The sequence below is a fragment of the Phragmites australis genome, chromosome 15, assembly GCF_958298935.1.
Source record: "Phragmites australis chromosome 15, lpPhrAust1.1, whole genome shotgun sequence".
NCBI classification, from domain to species: domain Eukaryota; kingdom Viridiplantae; phylum Streptophyta; class Magnoliopsida; order Poales; family Poaceae; genus Phragmites; species Phragmites australis.
The window spans coordinates 7,923,421-7,940,986 of record NC_084935.1 but is presented as its reverse complement, the minus strand read 5'-3'; the positions used below and the strand labels follow the sequence as shown (position 1 = coordinate 7,940,986).

Genomic DNA, 17,566 nt, shown 5'->3' with positions numbered 1-17,566 from the left:
AGTTTGCATTAACTCCAGACAGGGCTAAAAAGGCGTGATGGCTTTGCCCAGAAATCTGTTTCAAGCTCGGACAAAATTCGTTTCAACTTTAACAACGCTAGAAACCGACACAGAAGCACACGATTAGCCTACCAGCAGAGGTATAGAACGTGAGAAGATGAAAGCTAGTAGCATGCATCAAAACGGGCAGAGAGTTTGTTTTACTTTATTGCCTTGTGCGCGCCTGCACCGCGCTCTCCTGCTGGTGACGTAAAATGACGGTGGTCTTTTTTCTTGAGAAATTTTACGGTTGTTCAAAATTAATATGAGCTATTTATTTTTAAAGTTTATTCTCATCGGTAGTATAGGTAATATATGTGAGTAGTATGGTAGTATTAGGGTTATTTTGGGGAGAAAATATGTGGCATGAAAGTAATTAACTGTAGTTATATATCTCTAAATAAAGTAATATTTCATTATCATTTTAACATTTTAATATGTATTCGGTATGAGAGTTTATTTGCTAACTATCAACTAGGGTTTGTGGTGTTTACGATGTCGATATTTCTATTAGCAAAAGTATGATAGGTAATTTTAACAAAATTATCATAATTACCAAAATATACAATTATGTGGATCGTCGGATTAAATTTATACTACCTTCTACCTCTAGATAGTATGGACCATCATAAAATAACTCTTTTTTCTTTTCTTTTCAAAAGTAACAAAAATGATATTGACCAATCCAACCAAAAACATACTACAGTTAAGACCATCTCTAACCAATCCGTCCAAAAATATTATGTGTATACATACTACGGCTAAGACCATCTCTAACCAATCCGTCCAAAAATATTTTGAATATATATACTACGGCTAAGATCATCTTCAACAGATACTTTAAAATTTCATTCTTTATAATTTTATTATAATATTCATCCTTTATAATTTTATTATAATATTCTCTAATATTATAAATATCCGTCGAATCACAATGTATTCGTGTGGGCAAAAAATGACCACTTACGGCTAGAGGGGAGGCATGTTGACAGATTCCGTGGTGTTACGGCTCCCACATGAAACGCCAAAACCAAGGGCTCCGCCAACAACAATTGCCACCCCCAATAATACACCATTTGCTGTGGTGGCTCACGGCATGTGGGGCAAGCTGGGAGTTTAGCGATCGGACCAGACTGCCCTGGCCGAAAAAAAATGCTATCCCCCCTGCTATTAAATTTATGTTTAGTTGTATACAAGTTGTCAGTTATTTTTCTTCATTTGCTTCTGAATTTCGTTTTGAAAATGGAATGCTTTCAGATGAATTTAGGTGTAAAAACAACCTGTGTTTAAATTTAACCTGAAGAAACCTAACGAAGCGTATATTTGTTTTGGCGACCTCTCAAAAACACAAAGATCTCGATGTCTGAAATGTTCGGGCAACTATATTTACTTCCTGTTTATTTCTTTTGAGGGGGACATGCTATTTAACTTGCAATTAAGTCATGAAATGTAGAAAATAAAACCCGGCAAGTTGCTCAGATTTAATCTCGTTTTGGATCCATCACCGTGGGTCACTGCTTGCTTCTTCAACACTCAGTTGCAGGCCCCAAACTAGTAGATTGTAACTTTGCGCACAATTTCACAGATATGAAAATGACATACACACACACACTATATATGATAAGACAGTAACCGTAGAAAAAGATATGTACCAAGCTGTCTCTTTTTAATATATGATGATGTGTATAATCTAATGCTAGTCGTATAAGTTAAACATCCTGCAAACACCATTATTAGATGCAACAAATTAAAGCCCTGGTCACAGGAGATTTTGCTAATCTTTTGACACAAAATGAGCGTCTAAAGACAGAGAGGTATTATTGGTTTTCCTTTCATGTCACCATCAACATATAGAAGATGAATATTTCCAATAATTAATTCCAAATTTGTTCGTCTTGGTGCGTCGAGACGACATCGTTCCAGAACAACCCGTGCATCATTGAACTCAGCTACCCTTGAAACCTACTACTAATAAGGTTTGACATGATCAAAATATCCCATCATTGCTGGCAGGTTAGGTTTTATGGATCTGCTTAATTGGGAGAGATAAAACATGATTATTGTTATATCTGCCCATCTTGCATATATATCAATTCTCACCATTTAGTAAATGTGTTCCCGTGTTATCACATATATAGAAATGAAAAATGGTCACACATATTTATATTTAACCAGTACATGAGTAATGTAAACAAGTTGTATTAGACAAAAATGTATATACTAGATACCATATTTGTACATATTCGTGACTCGTTCTTCGATTATGTGCAATTGTGCACGAGCTACATCTCTATCATGTTGGATGATCAAAGCCGACGAACAACTTATCCTTAACATCCAAATGGTATTGTGTAAGAGTCGCACGGACAAAATAGAGCAAACAAACAAGCCAGTTTGAGCATTATGCACATAAAATGAAACGGTTCAAATTACCAGTCAGCTCCTACTAAAGCCGCCATATTTTGTCAGATAGAATAATAGGCAATGCTTATTGAAAACTTTAACTAGAAAATGATTCAATGTTCAAACACATTTCCCAAACGGTAACGTAAAAAAGTCACACAGACAAAACATCACATGCAAACAAGCCAATTCGAGCATCCAACACACAAAATAGAATGGTTCATTATCTCATCAACTCAACTTAATCTGCCATATTTTGTCTTATAGAGTAATGGGTAATACTCACTGAAAACTTTTGACTAGCAAATGATTTGATGAACAAACACATTTTCTAAACGGTAATATAAAAGACTTGTACGGACAAAACATATCATACAAATAAGCCAATCCGAGCATCATGCAGGTGAAATAAAAAGGTTCGTTACCGGTTGGCTCAACTAAGAATGTCATATTTTATCTGATATAATAATGTGTAATGCCTAAACAAACACTTTGATTAGTAACAGACTTGACATAAAAACTCATTTTCCAAAAATATCCATTCCCCTGGTAAATTCCGCGTAACAAAAAGGACCACCCAACCATAATTTTTTCTCGAAATGAAAGAAAAACCACTAGAACCAATTTCCTTTCCCATTTCTTCACCAGGTCAGCAAAGGGTAAACATGTCATTCCACCCCCTAATAACAAACCCCAACAAAAAATCTGGCGAAAGGAAAACCAATTTCCTCCTCTGTTCACATTTTCCAGCCTCGAGTTTGTTTTTTCCTTTTCTGCCACAGTTTCAAATCCCCCCTCTTCCTCCCTTAAAACCTCCTCCTCCTCGTTCTCCTCCCCTCCTCCACCTTCGCCTCGACCCTCTTCCCACCCCTCCCCGCCGCCGCCCGCCCCCTCCCATGGCCAAGCTCCCGTATTTACCGTCCCTGCTCGCCGCGCTCCCCCTCCTGTGCCTCCTCCTTCTCGCCGCGCCGCCGCACGCGCTCTCCCGCGCCGTTCCGGGAAACGCCGGCCCAGGCAGCTCGATACACAAGCTCCTGAAGAATCACGGTCTCCCCGGGGGCCTGCTACCGCGCGGCGTAGAGTCGTACACCCTGAACAGGTCGAACGGGCTGCTCGAGGCGCGGCTGCCGGCGCCGTGCTACGCCAAGTACGACGACGGCGAGCTGGCCTACTTCGACACCGTGGTCCGCGGCAACCTCAGCATCAGAGCGCTCCGCGGCGTGGAGGGTCTCGCCCAGGAGGAGCTCTTCGTGTGGTTCCCTGTCAAGGGGATCCTCGTCGACGATAAGGAGGCCGGGGTCATTCAGTTCGACATCGGGTACGCGCACAAGAGGCTCTCCAGGTCGCTCTTCGAGGAGCCGCCGGACTGCAAACCGTCGGCCGCCGGCGGGATGGGGGCCGCCGACGCCGCTAGGCGGAACGACAGGCAAGGTGAGATTTTCTTTTCCCGAGATGTTTCTACTGTCTCAGATTTGTCGTGGCATGGTTGCCTCCTTGATTTGTCAGGACCCTCTCCCTTGGCCGTTAGGTAGATGGTCTGGTTTCTTCGTGCTTGTTCCGACGTCTATTCGATGGAATTCTATCCCAAGATTCCATCCATTCGTGTGAAGGTTTTGGTCGAATTCGTCGATTCTATACTCTGATTTTATCTTCAATCGCGAGTTCACTTCGCCGATTACCGAAAAACTTCGCCGATTCGATTCCAAATCGGTGACAAATCTCAGCCCAGTCTATAAGATGCAGTTCCAAGCATTGGATTCCGAGAGCTGATTAGAGTTAAATATGCGATCTTGTTGCAAAATTGTTCACTGTTTCTTTCCTTCGGTTCCAATAAATCGTCTTGGATCAGTGGAGATCAGTTACAAGTTGGCAAGTAGGCAGTTCTTTAGTTGATTCGGTGAGGAGGGGAGCTGGAAAGATTGAATTTTTATGGCGTCTTGGAGTTGGAAGCTTGTGTAGGAGTAATTCTCGGAGGGGGTGGGGGATTGATTAATGGCTTCAGTTACAGCTGATTTTGGGGGCATTAACTCCGCAGGAACTCGTTCATCTGGTGTTTAGCGAAATCAAGGCTATGGTTTTGGCAGTGGAATTCTGGGCCCTTGAGGAGCATTTGTTACTAAAAAAATCTCTTATTTACCACGACTACTCTACTAAATCGAAAATTTCCTTCTTTCAGCAACACAAGTGTTCCGATAGACTATGATTGGTATGGCTGATTAGAGCTCAGTAAGAACGTGGTGTTAGCGCGTTTGACCTGGTCCAGATTCCAGCGTCATGGGATTCAGGCTTGTTTCTGCTCTTGGCCAGATCAATTGGGTCATATAGAACAAACAACTTTGAGTTAGGTGGTTAGCTACAATTTGATAATTGTGATGATGTTAGGGGTAAGTTGCTGTATGCTCCTACATGTGGCAACAAGAGTAGTAAGCATTAGATGCTTGCACTCCTGGCCTTCTTTGCTTTTGAAGCAAAGGTTTTTGCCTGATGCAGGCTTGTGTCTATCTAGCAATCTTCATTAGGAATCCAAAGTTTTTCCTTAAACTTTTTCTGGGTTTATTACAGGCAGGGCTGTTGCTTTTGGACGTGCCCCTCCTTTGCAGATTGTTATCTTTCCCTGTTAGAATGTGTGTCTCATCTCATCACCTGTCCTTCCATGGCTTGTAGCTCGTGCTGTCTTTTCTCACCTTCTTTTCTGCTGCTTCCTCCATTGGAAATGGAAGGAAAGCTGGTGCAGCAAACACAAGCACTGCAAGAACTCACATCTCCATAGCTAAGAAAGGGTGGAACCAAGGATGTTGTCAAGAGTTCACTTTGTTCCTCCAATGGCTAAACTTCACATGATTGATGTGAACCCTAAACTTTAGCACAAACAACAACAACAACAACAACAAAGCCTTTCAGTCCCAAACAAGTTGGGGTAGGCTAGAGATGAAACCCATAAGATCTTGCAAGTCTAGTCATGGCTCTGGCACGTGGATAGCTAACTTCCACGCACCTCTGTCCATGGCTAGTTCTTTGGTGATATTCCAGTCTTTCAGATCCCTCTTTACAGACTCCTCCCATGTCAAGTTTGGTCTACCTCGACCTCTCTTGACATTATCCGCACGCTTTATTCTTCCGCTATGTACAGGCGCTTCTGAGGGCCTGCGTTGTATATGCCCAAACCATCTCAAACGATGTTGGACAAGCTTCTCTTCAATTGGTGCTACACCAACTCTATCACGTGTGTCCTCATTCCGAACCCGATCCTTTCTTGTGTGGCCACACATCCATCTCAGCATGCGCATCTCCGCTACACTCAACCGTTGGACATGTTGCCTTTTAGTTGGCCAAACCGAAAAGAAAAAAAGAACTCCTTTTTTGGTTCTTTCTATGGTCTCTCTATGCAATATTTTTTACTATTTTCGTTACTGCTGGAGCCTGAAGCCAATGGCTGCGACAAGAGGGTCTAACAAAAGCTTCTTCTTTTGCAGGTGTTCCTGGCTTGAGGTTCAGGACAGAGGTAGGAGGAGATGGCCATGGCCACCACCAGGACCAGAGGTGAGGAGTGAGAGATAGAGTGTGTGCCCGAGAGAGACAAGAACACCGAGACAGTGCTGAGCCAGTTTTCCCCTTTGTAAAATGATCCTGTGGTGAGATAGAGTGCTGCTGCAACAACAACTGCAACTGCCTGCAGAGGTTGGAATGTAGTATCTACTTAAGGGAGATGTGGGTACTTCTGCAGTTCTTTCTCCCTTTCCTTTTTTGCCTCCTCTCTCTTGTTCACGCACCTGTGTGATATTAAGTTTGTCAGTCATGTGTTACAAGCAAGCAAGAAAAAAAAAAGAACAAGGAAAAAGTTGGCTGAGAGGCCAATTGGGGGCTGTTCAGGTCTTTGAGATTCTTGTTCTTCTCAAGGGAAATTCTCTGGTGAGTTGGTGGTGTGTCTGCCAGCTCAGGAGTGAGCTGGGCACAGCACAGCTTCCATGTGAGCTTGTGTTGGCTGGTGGTTGGTTCTGTGCTGTGCTCCTTGTGCAGCTCCTCCTCTTGCCCTGGATGAGTACATACAACATACTCCTACAATTATTCAGCTAGGTTAGGCCATAGAGCTAGTATTATACATCAAGATATAGTTCCTTCCATGTCTCAGTCCCTCAGTTTATGTGTTGTGCAAGTCTTGATGAGGGTATCTATCTGCCTACCTGTCAAACTATCATGTAGTATTCCTTTCACTTGTGAAAAAGAAATAATTCAGCAGGGCTGTTCGATTCTTCAAGCCTGCGGCCAACGGGAAACCAGCTACGATGCGTATGGAATTGACATAGTGGGGGGGGGGGGGATGGATGGAAAGGGATGCGGATCTTGTTTTGTTTTCCCTGTCCCCTCTCCCATGTTCTCCTCGCTTTTGATTTTGATTTCGATATGGGTCGCTTGATTGCGTCACCGATCGGCGAGAGGGAAAAGGGAAAAAAGTATCTCGATCGTGTTCCTATGGACGCGAGAAAATTAAATCGAGAAAGGCTGTGGCATCACTTCTCTGACAAGTTAAGCACTCTGGTTCTCGTGGTTTTTGCTAGATCTCTCTTTTCGGTGCTTTTGGAACTGTTTGGCATAATTTCAGCTTCAAATTTTTTTGGAGCGGATCATTTCTACCTTTAGAATTTTTTTAGCTGATGCTATGAATAGATTGAAGATTTTTATTTAAATATTTTATTTTAAATAAAAATAGATATTTAAACTATTTTATTTTATCTTACAAATTCTAAATCCTATATATCAGAGCTGAAGCCACATGTCAGCTTGAACCTCCGTTAAAAAGGCAGTAGCTAAAAGGGTACGAGAGAATTCAGTGGTGAGAGAAATCTACATGTAGTACATCTTCGACTCGGAAGCAATCTCATGGAATCCAGAAGAAACACCAGAATCTAGCACCATTCTTCTTTGCCTCTTATGGTCCGAATAAGGTTACCACATCTGCGCCGTGGAGAGGTTGTTTGCAGCTAGAGCCCTGATGATAGGAAGCTAACCCTGCTCCTTTGCCCTTTCGATATAGCGGCGACGGTCTCCTCCTAATGGCATGCGCATAGGAACGCCCACTAAACAGTTCTATCATGAGCTGCTGGCGAGAGTATAATAGTGACGTGGTCTATCTGATCTTCATCTTTCTCACCTAATATTTATTCATTCGTTGATCCTTTTATTATTTTATTTTTTTATCTATCCTTTTAATATAAATTTTAATGTAAATTAATGGTCCTGCTAAGCTATATATATGTATGTCGTAGTGAAATTTTCGTGTTCGAGAATAGACTCCGGTCCAGAACAAACCTAGCTCAACTGACTCAGGCAGCTGAGGGGCCGGCTCGCTTGGCTCGGCTACCGCTGCCACGGCGTTGCCTCCTCCTGTGTCTCCTCCTTCTCGCCGTGCCGCCACCCGTGCTCTCCAGCGCCGCTCCAGAAAACACTGGCCCCCACAGCGCCATATAATGGTTTGCGTGTAAAAAATATCTCTGTTATTCACAAGTTTCCTCAATTTGACCCTGCCAATGTGTATGAGACGACTAACGTGGCCCGTTGATACGGCTATTTTATAAGACGGCTGAGGTGGCCTCAATCAAGCCACCATTGTGGAAGACCCAAAAGGGTAGCGGCTAAGCTAAACCGCTGCAGGGGGGCAGACCCATGATGGCAACACAACGCGCAGAGCACAGATGGGTGGAGCCCGAAGGGGAAAAGATCCAAAAGCCTCGACATCGCAGGGCAGCACCGCACGGCACACCGACCAGATCAAGACAAAAACTAATGCCTGTACGTAGGCTGGCCCATCAGGCACTAACCAACCCCTCTCCGTTGCTTTCTCCATCACATTTTATAAAACAACCTGGATGGCACTCAGCATGCCCGAAGGGGTATTCCCGCCGCTCTTGGCTCAGTATCTTCTTTGTATATTTGATAATAGTTATCGACAAATTTCGCTATCAACTTATGTAACGAATAGTAGGGAAATGGCTAGATATATGTACAATTATACATTAAGATTGCGACAGAGGACAGTATCGAACCAAGGGTGAATCTAGAAAGTTTCACATCCATCTTTACAGGCAGAGCCCGGTAACTATTTGCGATATAGCTGTTAAGTCACTCAAAGCACTCTCAAGCTGGGGATGGCAAACAAAGCCATGTTATTTCGAGAGGGTAGGGAAGAAGTCGGCCTCTGAGTCTCAGAAGTCTGGCCCTTGCTGGAAGAACTCAAGGTCCGGGTGAGTGCTCCCGCCAGGACGCCTTGCACGTCTACATGAACAATAGAAGATATTTAGTTCGCATCACCTGTTGATCAGCACTTCAGACTACAGATAACGATTCCCCAATCAAATGGAAGTGCCGACAAGCATTGACAATTTGACAGGATGCCACTCAAACTTCGATGAAGATGAGGGAGAATATTTAATTATATAGGCTGCTATTAATCTAATATAGTACTGGATGTAGGAGAGGAACCCACACTATGAAAAAACATATCTGAAGAATCGTTTAGTTAATTGGTCAAGGGTAATAAAAAGGAACACAACGTATAACAATAGGCCATCTTGGAACTTATAAATTGGTAAGAATCTCAATAAAATGCTATGAATGATTTACTCACCTAACAAAGCGAGATGGTTCAAACCCTGGAACATCAGGCGGGCCAATTGGATCATAGCGTCCACCTGGTGGAACACTCCTGTTTCCAAATATTCATTTTCATTCAAAACTAAATAGAAAAGTATCTCATGAAATGAGTTTTGAAATGAAAAATTTAGTGAAGCAACAACAGAACATACCCAGGGCCACCAAATGGGGCAGGAAAGGGATTAGAAGGAAAGAAGCGTGGATCATTTGGACCTGTTGTGTCAAAATAAGGAGTAAGTCTGACTGTAGAGATTCACAAACATAAAGAGAACATCTGGAAAGTGTTCAATGGACGTAATATTACCAACATGCATGCTGCCACCGCTCCCAATACCACTGCAAACAAAACAAAACAGACACAGTTAACTACATATGAAGATACTAATTTCTCCATGTTTTACACGAAGTTTCATGGTTGAAGACATACCTATGAGGGTAGAAGCCAGCACCAGGAGCAGGGTAGAGATCATCAGAACCAAGCGGAGCTATTGGAGGATAAACTAGGCTGCACCACAACATACAAAATAAAAACTGATTAGCCACAGCCCACTGCAACCGTCTATATGATAACTACTATAACTTGAACAAATATTTATTAACGCTACTGATGAATTTAATAAATACTTATTAGGCATTCTATGCATGTGTTAGGTGCAATGAATAACATTTGCTACTTTATGGTCTAATAGTGTATATGTACCAATCAGTAATAACTAAATAACTAAATACACTCAGAAGTTTCATAAATAGTCACGCCACTCTTCCTACTTAATATTTTACAGATCAAGGTGATACAAGGTAAGTCATAGATATGTAGTAACCATATCAATAAATTATACAGTAAATAAATGTTAACAGTTCCAGTAAAAGAAGATGTCATAGAATACAGTTTGTGAAAAAAGGCATGCAATAATTCCAGATGGACAGAAACATAAGAACGTGCATGCTCTTTTCTTCCTAGATATTCTATCGTTTCAGTGCATCTAGGAAAGTAATATACCTTTAGAAGTCAATTATATCAAGGAACACCAGGACAAAAAAAAGAACCAAGCCATGACAACAAATTACAAAAAGGTATACAGAGAACCAACCACCTCGACCGATCACAGGAGCTGGAAGAAAAATAACAAACAATGCACATATGCAAAATAAAAGGAGAGGTGCAAATGTCTGAAATCATACCCTGAAGGTTCAATAGTTCTTGGACCTGGATACCCTGAAGGTTCAATAGTTCTTGGACCTGGATACCCTGAAGGTTCAGTAGTTCTTGGGCCTGGATTTTCGGAGCTGGAAGACAAGTGTCTTATGTTAGAAAAATACAAGAGAATAAGACCAACTATAACAAATAATAAAAAGTTGTCACTCAAGAAATATTTCAGATTTCAATGATATATTTTTACAGAATTCTTAACACCTGACCTCATAAACTTAGGAGAATATTCAGATTAGACCAATTACTAGCTAACATTTTTTTTCCAAGTTCCAACAATTGATGATGTAAGATATTGATGCCAAAAAGACGAAAGAGAAAGTAGAATTTGCTCCAATGTATAGCCTAGAAGATGGATGGTGGGGGAGTATCGCCAAAATGCAACATAAGAATACTTGTGTATTGATGAACTGCTCTCAGCATCAGGGTTCTTGGCAGCCGCAGCACCAGCATCCTTCCCATCCAATTTGGACAACACATTTGAGTTCACAGTCTCAATGAGGCCTGCAAAATTCTTGTACATATCCCCATAATTCTTGGGATGCTCTTCGGAGAAGAAATCTTTCACACTACATATAAGGAATAACTGTCAAAAGTCAAGACATAAAACTGGAAGATTTACAAGAGTCAGGAATAGTTCAACAAAATAGGGATGGAGATTAGTCAATTAAACAAGTATGCCAAGTTGCCAACAGATTTCCGTTAGAGAATAAGTCATAATTACTCATTGTATCATATCCGTAGCACTTCCAAAATAATGAAGAGCCTAGATTGTACCATCTGTTACTATAGAGCAGGCATACATAGTGACTGTTCAGCATGATTCACAGCTGTTTATAGAAAATTAATACACTAAATCAAGATCAAAGTTGCAAAAATAATATTTTCCAAGTAGAGCTGCACGATACAAGAAAGTGTTTCCTAGTAAAAAAATTGTTCTCAATCACTACAAAACGCCTAGGAATACAATTGCACAAGCCATGCTTCTGGTTGGTATAAGTAACAAAACATGACATGACTGTTCCATAACTATATCACTAGATGTAGCCTAGTGCTGCTACTATTGATTAACTAATATGCTATGCCAGTAAACAAATACCCCTGAAACCAAAGAATGGTGCAAAACAAATTAAGTACTTGCAGCTTTGCAGGATTTAAACATACTTGATCTGGATATTGTACGGGCCCTCATGTTGTGCCTCAAGATCCAGGACATCAATGGCAAGTAAGTCACCGATCACCAGACATTTCACTAATACCCGTTTCTTCTTGGCATTCTCCTCCTTGGTATACAGAAAGGCGTAGCAGTTCTCCATGCTATTCCAACCATCGATCCCCACTTCCTCCTCACCTGAAATTAAGTAAATTTTACAATACAAATATACTCATAAAATAAAAACTATTGGTCGAATTACCACCTTAAACCAGAGAAATTTAAGAAGACAGCAATAAATACTCAACATCAAATTCCACCCCGCCGCCCACCTTGTGCTTTTTAAAACACCGATTATTCTTGCCTTATCCCTCTAATTCTCTAAGCCTAAACTCGTCATCTCCTTCGTTGCTGATCATGACTCCTGCTTGCTGGCCAAGGCACCGGACACCGGCAATTCATCCTTAGTACCGCTTGGAGACCCACACGCAAGCAGCAATACCAAATTGATCTCGGCTTGATCATCGGTTGGAAGTTTGAAGGTAATTTCTAGATTTAAATATCACTATTTGTGTCTGATGAATAGATGAACGTGTAGATTTAGGACTTGTAACAATCGCTTATTCAAATTCCATGGCAACACACAGGCACCCGGCTAGTATTTACAACAATTTTGCATCACCACCATACTGGACTACATTGAATGCTTTGAAAGAAACTGGATCAATCAAATATAATGGGTCGAAATTTTCTATAAGCAACGTGTTCGATTGGGACACAAATTTTTAAGAAGGAAATCCGGGATCAAGCATCACATTTGCTACGAGTTCACTGCGTTACGCCACAAACACCATAATTTATACAAGTTAGCATCACTTGTACATCGAAATCTACCCACTTGTGTATTCAAACCCCAGAAGCTTCAGCCTCACAAGCAACGGAAACGTGAACCCTAAACCTGGGGGTCACTAACCTAACCAACCGACCACAACACGCTCATACCAGAGACCAGACCGCATAAGGGGCCGTAGGGAACTAGGGCTATGGCGAGGGGAGGGAGCGCACCTGAGGGCGGGGGGTCGGTGAGCGCGGAGGGGCCGACGGCGCAGAGCGAGTACCCGGCGGCGAGGAAGGTGGCGTGGGCGGCGAAGGCGACGCCGTCGTGGGCGCCGCGGAGGGCCGGGCGCGCCGCCCGCACTACGGCCATCGCGGCGGCGTCGGTCACCATCGTGTCGCTGCGGTGCGGTGGCCGGATGCGGGGGGACGGCGAGGATTCGGCCTTGGCGAATGGGGAAGGGAAGAGTAGTAGGCGGTCGCGCCGGAGCTTTTGGATGTGTCACGCGCGCGGCCACTTTATTGCTTGCAGGAGAAGTCTGCAACCGTAGACTGGCCGTGTGTTTTTTCCGGCTAAAACTCAAAATAGATATTATATAGTTGTATTTATTAATTTAGTATTAGTATTCAGCATATGATGTATCAAAAATTGTTAAATACGGTACTGTTATTCGTATTCAGCATATCGTGTGCTGAATACAGTATGTTTACATCTTGTACCCAAAAAGCTATTTTCGACACACGACGTGCTGAATACAGGTAACAGTGCTGTATTCGGCACACCGTGTGCCGAAAAACACTTTTTCGATACACGGTCATGTCGCGTCTGCTTTTTGGTACGCGGTCATGTCGGTTAAAAAAAGTATTTTTTGACACACGGTGTGCCGAATATGGTATTGTTGCCTGTATTCAACATACCGTGTGCCGAAAATGACTTTTTTACATGGTGTACCGAAAATTTTCGGTACACCGTGCGTCGAATACGGATGCTAAATTAATAAATACTACTACATATTATCTATTTAGACAAATACACTCATATATATTGTCTAATTTTGGGTTTTTGCCCTTTTTTCCCCTATAAAACATTTGTTAGGCCAGTCTCAATTTTAGTTTTTAAACATTAATTAGGAATTCACCTAAATAAATATATGATAAGACAAGTAATTTAACAATAAAAGAAAAGAAATTTATTTCTTATGAAAGAAAGTATCTTTTTGAGCCATCTTAAATGATTATGGGATAATAAATTGTTTTAAAAAAAACCCTAAGAAACTAGCAAGACATATGTATCCATTAAAAAATTATTTCTTAACATCAATTTCTTACTCACTTAGAAACAAAATGTTATTAGTAGCCTTAGGCCCGAATGAAAGGAAGGTTATGGATGAAAAATGGGATTAGAATTGGCTAGCGTCTTGAATCCTATGGAATACAAGACCATAGGAATTACTCACCCCTAGTGGTTGGATGCTTTACAGAAAAACAAATACAGGCATTTAGGAGATATTTGTTTTATTAGCAAGAGAGGAGTTTTGGTATGCAAACTTAGACATACCATGTGTTTCGCAGGAATTTGACAGAAACTTTAAAAAAAATAGTCAATTACCAAATAGATGGGCAAATTTTGGCATGTTCAAGCAAAAAATCCCGAACAAACGCCAAGCCTCTAACCTAAAGCGGTCGCACTACTTCATTTTTTTAGGACGCAAACTCTATTCACACGGACCTTGTCAATAGAGCCCACGCTCCATCTCTCGCAATCTGCACGCTTCCACTAATGGAAACTGGGCTTTGAGCTGAGTAAAGGGGCCTGGTGCTAACGGGCCCGAGTTCTTGTTAGGCCCAAATCTCCGAACAGGTCTAATGCACTTTGTTCCTACCGGTTACGTACGGACACATGACCGCACGCAAGCTTGAAAAGATGAGCGTGATCCTCCAACCTGTGGTACAATAGCGGCGGCAGAGCTATCATTTGTCCATTCCAATTTGTTTTTATGAACTTTGATGCATTCTTAAATAAAGTATTTTTTTTCTAAAAAAGAAGACTTCGAGCTGTCTTTTCATCAAGAACAACTAGATCACTTCTCAAAGGAACACTAGATGGTCCGTTTTAATTCAGCTGCCCTAGTTATTTGCGTCATTCTGAAGCCATGAAAAATAGCATCTAATAATTAATGTTACATGGAATTAAGGCAAAAGCTGTTCCTCGTCGCAAACAAAGAATTAAGGCAAGGCTCACCAATTTGATACTCCCTCTGCTAATGTAAGGCGTGTTTTGTTTTGAAAAAGTCATCAAAAGTAAATTTTAATAGTTAATTTTTCATATAATATGTTGTTAATTAATATAAAATCAACATTATATTAAAAATAATTTAAAATACAATCTATTGAAACAAAGTTTGTATATTAAACATGCATATAATTTGACTAATTATCGGTCATAACTTATGAAGTTTGACTTTTTTGAAACAAAATACTCTTACATTCTTGATACATATTAGTAGTGGTTTGTGGTACTTGGTACCAGGGTTCACGAATTCGTTCGGCCACCGAATTATCTGAAATTTATGAATATCAGTACGAATTCGGTGACAATTCGGTGAAATTTGGTAGAAACAGACAAATTTTGTTAAATTTTAAATTTGAATTGGTCCGAAATACGGTCGCATTCTGAATGCGATACGGTCCGATTCGTCGAAAAGCACGAATTTCAAGTGGTTTTCGATAAATTTATGAACTATGCTTGGTACATATTCGTTGCACCAAAAGCGAAAGTGATCCGATCGAAACAATAGCAACGAACTGCGTACTGTTTGATAGGATTCCTCGTCGCCATTATTCAGCTCAAGGTACCATTAAAAAAAAAGAGAAATTAGCTCAAAGTATGTACATGGTCGATTTAGTTGAAGTCGATAGATGCATGGAGCATTGCAAGAAGGATTCATTATTGCACAAACACTGCAATTTTGGTGCCGCTTTTTCCCTACTGATCTTTCGGTGCTGTGTTACCAGCATAAATGGGGCAAATTTAGATAATCGCAGACAAATCTGTTCGATTCTCCTCAAAAAAGATAAAATCAATAAAAACTCTTTGAGAGTTATTAGTATAATCTAGTACTTAGAGCAACATCAATGTATATTGGACCAAGTGATCCATATGGGTGGAGCCTACTGTAGGTGGTTGTAGTTACGATAAGATTATCTCTAATAGATACTTTAAAAATCTATCTCTTATAATATTATTACAACATCTCTTATTTTTTTATCTCCAATAGCTAACCTATTTTTTACCTTCTATTACTCTCCTCCTCCTCTCAGACACACACACATACTTAGGGAACAGTAATGCGGATCCTCAAATTCGTTGGCAAAGAAGCCACTCCCATCCAAAAAAAAAAAGCGCTGCCATATCACTGTAACTCAGGATACCACCTCCGTTGGACTGTTGTTCGGGCGACGTCGATCGGCAAAATCGCATGAACAAGGATGCGAGCTGTTTTTCCGGTCTCCATTGGAGATGGCCTAAGGACCTATTGCAAGTGGTTATAGTTATGGTAAAAAACATAATGTTTATGTTCAGAGTAGTAAATAAGACGAAGTCTACTTTGTATTAAAAATCAAAGAAGAAAATACTACCTCCGTTTTTTTACTTGTCACCAATTTTTTTACTGTAGTAATTTTGACCTTACGTTTTTTTCTAAAAAAATTTATAAATAACTAAACCTTTCTTATCATTAGATTTATCGTGAAATATACTTTATTAGTATTATATACTTTTAAGTATTCGTAAATTTTTCGTAGGAAATAATGTAAGGTCAAAATTGCTACAGTAAAAATGGTGACAAGTAAACGAAAACAGAGGTAGCACACAATATGAGAGAGAATAATAATATTTTATTTTTTATGGACTGTCCATATGTATATGGATAGCTCATGCTATAAAATACTATATATAAACTGCTCTTACAATGTTTATAGATGACTTTATGATATCATATATACCAGTTTTTCTCACATTGTGGTTGCCTTTAGCCAACATTTTCTGATGAGCAGATAGCAGACAATCACATGCCTGCACTAACCCCCAGATCACAGCAGCCATATTTTTAGGTTTTAGGATAGCAGGTCATCACCGTCCAAACTCTGAAACCACAGGCCTTGAGATCACAACTCAACCGTTTAAATGATAAGCAGATACACAATCTAGGTGACATGGACTAAACATGCTTGATCAGTTCATGAAATTCAGTCCAAGAACACTATGATTCAGGCAGAATTTTTTGCTGAGATTTTTGGCACTGGATTGGATTATCTGAACATTGTGCCTGCATGGAGGTGGAGGTGAATCATCTATCCGTCACAAATGCTTGTTTACATGTTACAATAAATCTAAGGGGTCACACTCAAGGATTTCAAATTGGTTTTATAAAAAAATTCACCAATGAAAAGACCGAAATTCGAAAAAAAAAATTCAGTCATTTTTCGCTATCTGCTATGCAGGTCTCATATATAAGTAAAAGAAAATTCTAAACTTAAATATTTCGTTACACTCTAAATTTCCCGAAAATTCGGTGAAATTTGTAGAAGATAAGAAGTTTAAGAGAGTTTAGTGTCTAGTCAGGCCTATTCATCAGACTTTTGGCTCCACGTTCTTCCTCCTCGTGATGCGGATGTAGCAGAAGACGGCGACGACGATCGCCGCAGCGAGGCCCGCCACGATGATCTTGCCGCCGGCGAACGACCGGTCGAAGGGGCTGTGCGGGCCGTGGTGGGAGCTCAGCGGCGACCCTGCGAACCTGGACTCCAGGAGCGAGTGCGCGTGTAGAGCAGAAGGAGCACCCGCCGCGCCTATCGTCGTCGCGCCGTCGAGGAAGACGGCGAACGGCCGCGCCATGACGGCGGTCGCGGCAAGCTGGCTCGACACCAAGCAGAAGAGGAAGAACCGAGGCATCTTCAGACGGTAGAGAGCTCAGAGGACAAGGTAGCCGCTGACGAGCTCTAGCTGTGAAGATGCAAGAGCTCTCTCGCAAGTAGAATGGCCGATGTGCTAGAAGGCCATGGTTGGGAGGGCTCTTATATAGGAGCTGGCTTCTGTGGTTTCCCAGTTCAGTTTGCTCTGTTCACTTGCTCAATGATCAAAGGGTGATTAAAAAATACGGGAGTGTTGGGCAATGGCTGCATGGCCATGCATGCACCCACTCTTTATGGATGTTGATTTTTCGGTGGATGGTCAGTCTAATGGCTGGTGGCTCTAAAAAATTGATTGGAGGGAGGTG

At 41.3% G+C, this 17,566-nt stretch overlaps 3 protein-coding genes across 4 annotated transcripts; 1 reads left to right on the top strand and 2 right to left on the bottom strand.

The window, feature by feature from the left end:
• Positions 1 to 3,197: 3,197 nt before the first annotated feature.
• Positions 3,198 to 6,697, top strand: LOC133892638 (uncharacterized). The gene is made up of 2 exons (XM_062333527.1): positions 3,198 to 3,873; positions 5,916 to 6,697. The coding sequence occupies exons 1-2, from the start codon at positions 3,339 to 3,341 to the stop codon at positions 5,984 to 5,986; spliced, it is 606 nt and encodes a 201-aa protein (XP_062189511.1). The 5' UTR covers positions 3,198 to 3,338; the 3' UTR covers positions 5,987 to 6,697.
• Positions 6,698 to 8,416: 1,719 nt separating this feature from the next.
• LOC133893237 (probable proteasome inhibitor) lies at positions 8,417 to 12,828 on the bottom strand. 2 transcript variants are annotated; one of them, XM_062334212.1, is made up of 9 exons: positions 12,519 to 12,828; positions 11,465 to 11,651; positions 10,696 to 10,869; positions 10,273 to 10,377; positions 9,518 to 9,595; positions 9,395 to 9,426; positions 9,243 to 9,303; positions 9,065 to 9,142; positions 8,417 to 8,712 (listed from the first exon to the last, which is right to left on the bottom strand). In XM_062334212.1, exons 1-9 carry the CDS (start codon positions 12,679 to 12,681, stop codon positions 8,643 to 8,645), a joined length of 948 nt encoding a protein of 315 aa, XP_062190196.1. In that variant the 5' UTR covers positions 12,682 to 12,828; the 3' UTR covers positions 8,417 to 8,642. The 2 variants fall into 2 exon arrangements, with proteins under 2 accessions (XP_062190196.1, XP_062190198.1); XM_062334214.1 differs by having other exon boundaries at positions 10,306 to 10,377; positions 12,519 to 12,827.
• Positions 12,829 to 16,912: 4,084 nt separating this feature from the next.
• Positions 16,913 to 17,310, bottom strand: LOC133892353 (uncharacterized). The gene has a single exon (XM_062333068.1). It carries the CDS (start codon positions 17,239 to 17,241, stop codon positions 16,921 to 16,923), a length of 321 nt encoding a protein of 106 aa, XP_062189052.1. The 5' UTR covers positions 17,242 to 17,310; the 3' UTR covers positions 16,913 to 16,920.
• Positions 17,311 to 17,566: the final 256 nt, after the last annotated feature.

Bases quoted from the DNA above. Each gene is read 5' to 3' on its own strand.
- LOC133892638 (XM_062333527.1), top strand. From the start codon at position 3,339: ATGGCCAAGCTCCCGTATTTACCGTCCCTGCTCGCCGCGCTCCCCCTC. The intron at 3,874-5,915 runs GTGAGATTTTCT...CTTCTTTTGCAG, and splicing joins TAGGCGGAACGACAGGCAAG to GTGTTCCTGGCTTGAGGTTC.
- LOC133893237 (XM_062334212.1), bottom strand. From the start codon at position 12,681: ATGGTGACCGACGCCGCCGCGATGGCCGTAGTGCGGGCGGCGCGCCCG. The intron at 9,427-9,517 runs GTATGTCTTCAA...TTTTGTTTGCAG, and splicing joins GCTGGCTTCTACCCTCATAG to TGGTATTGGGAGCGGTGGCA. The intron at 9,304-9,394 runs GTAATATTACGT...TTGACACAACAG, and splicing joins CGGTGGCAGCATGCATGTTG to GTCCAAATGATCCACGCTTC.
- LOC133892353 (XM_062333068.1), bottom strand. From the start codon at position 17,241: ATGCCTCGGTTCTTCCTCTTCTGCTTGGTGTCGAGCCAGCTTGCCGCG.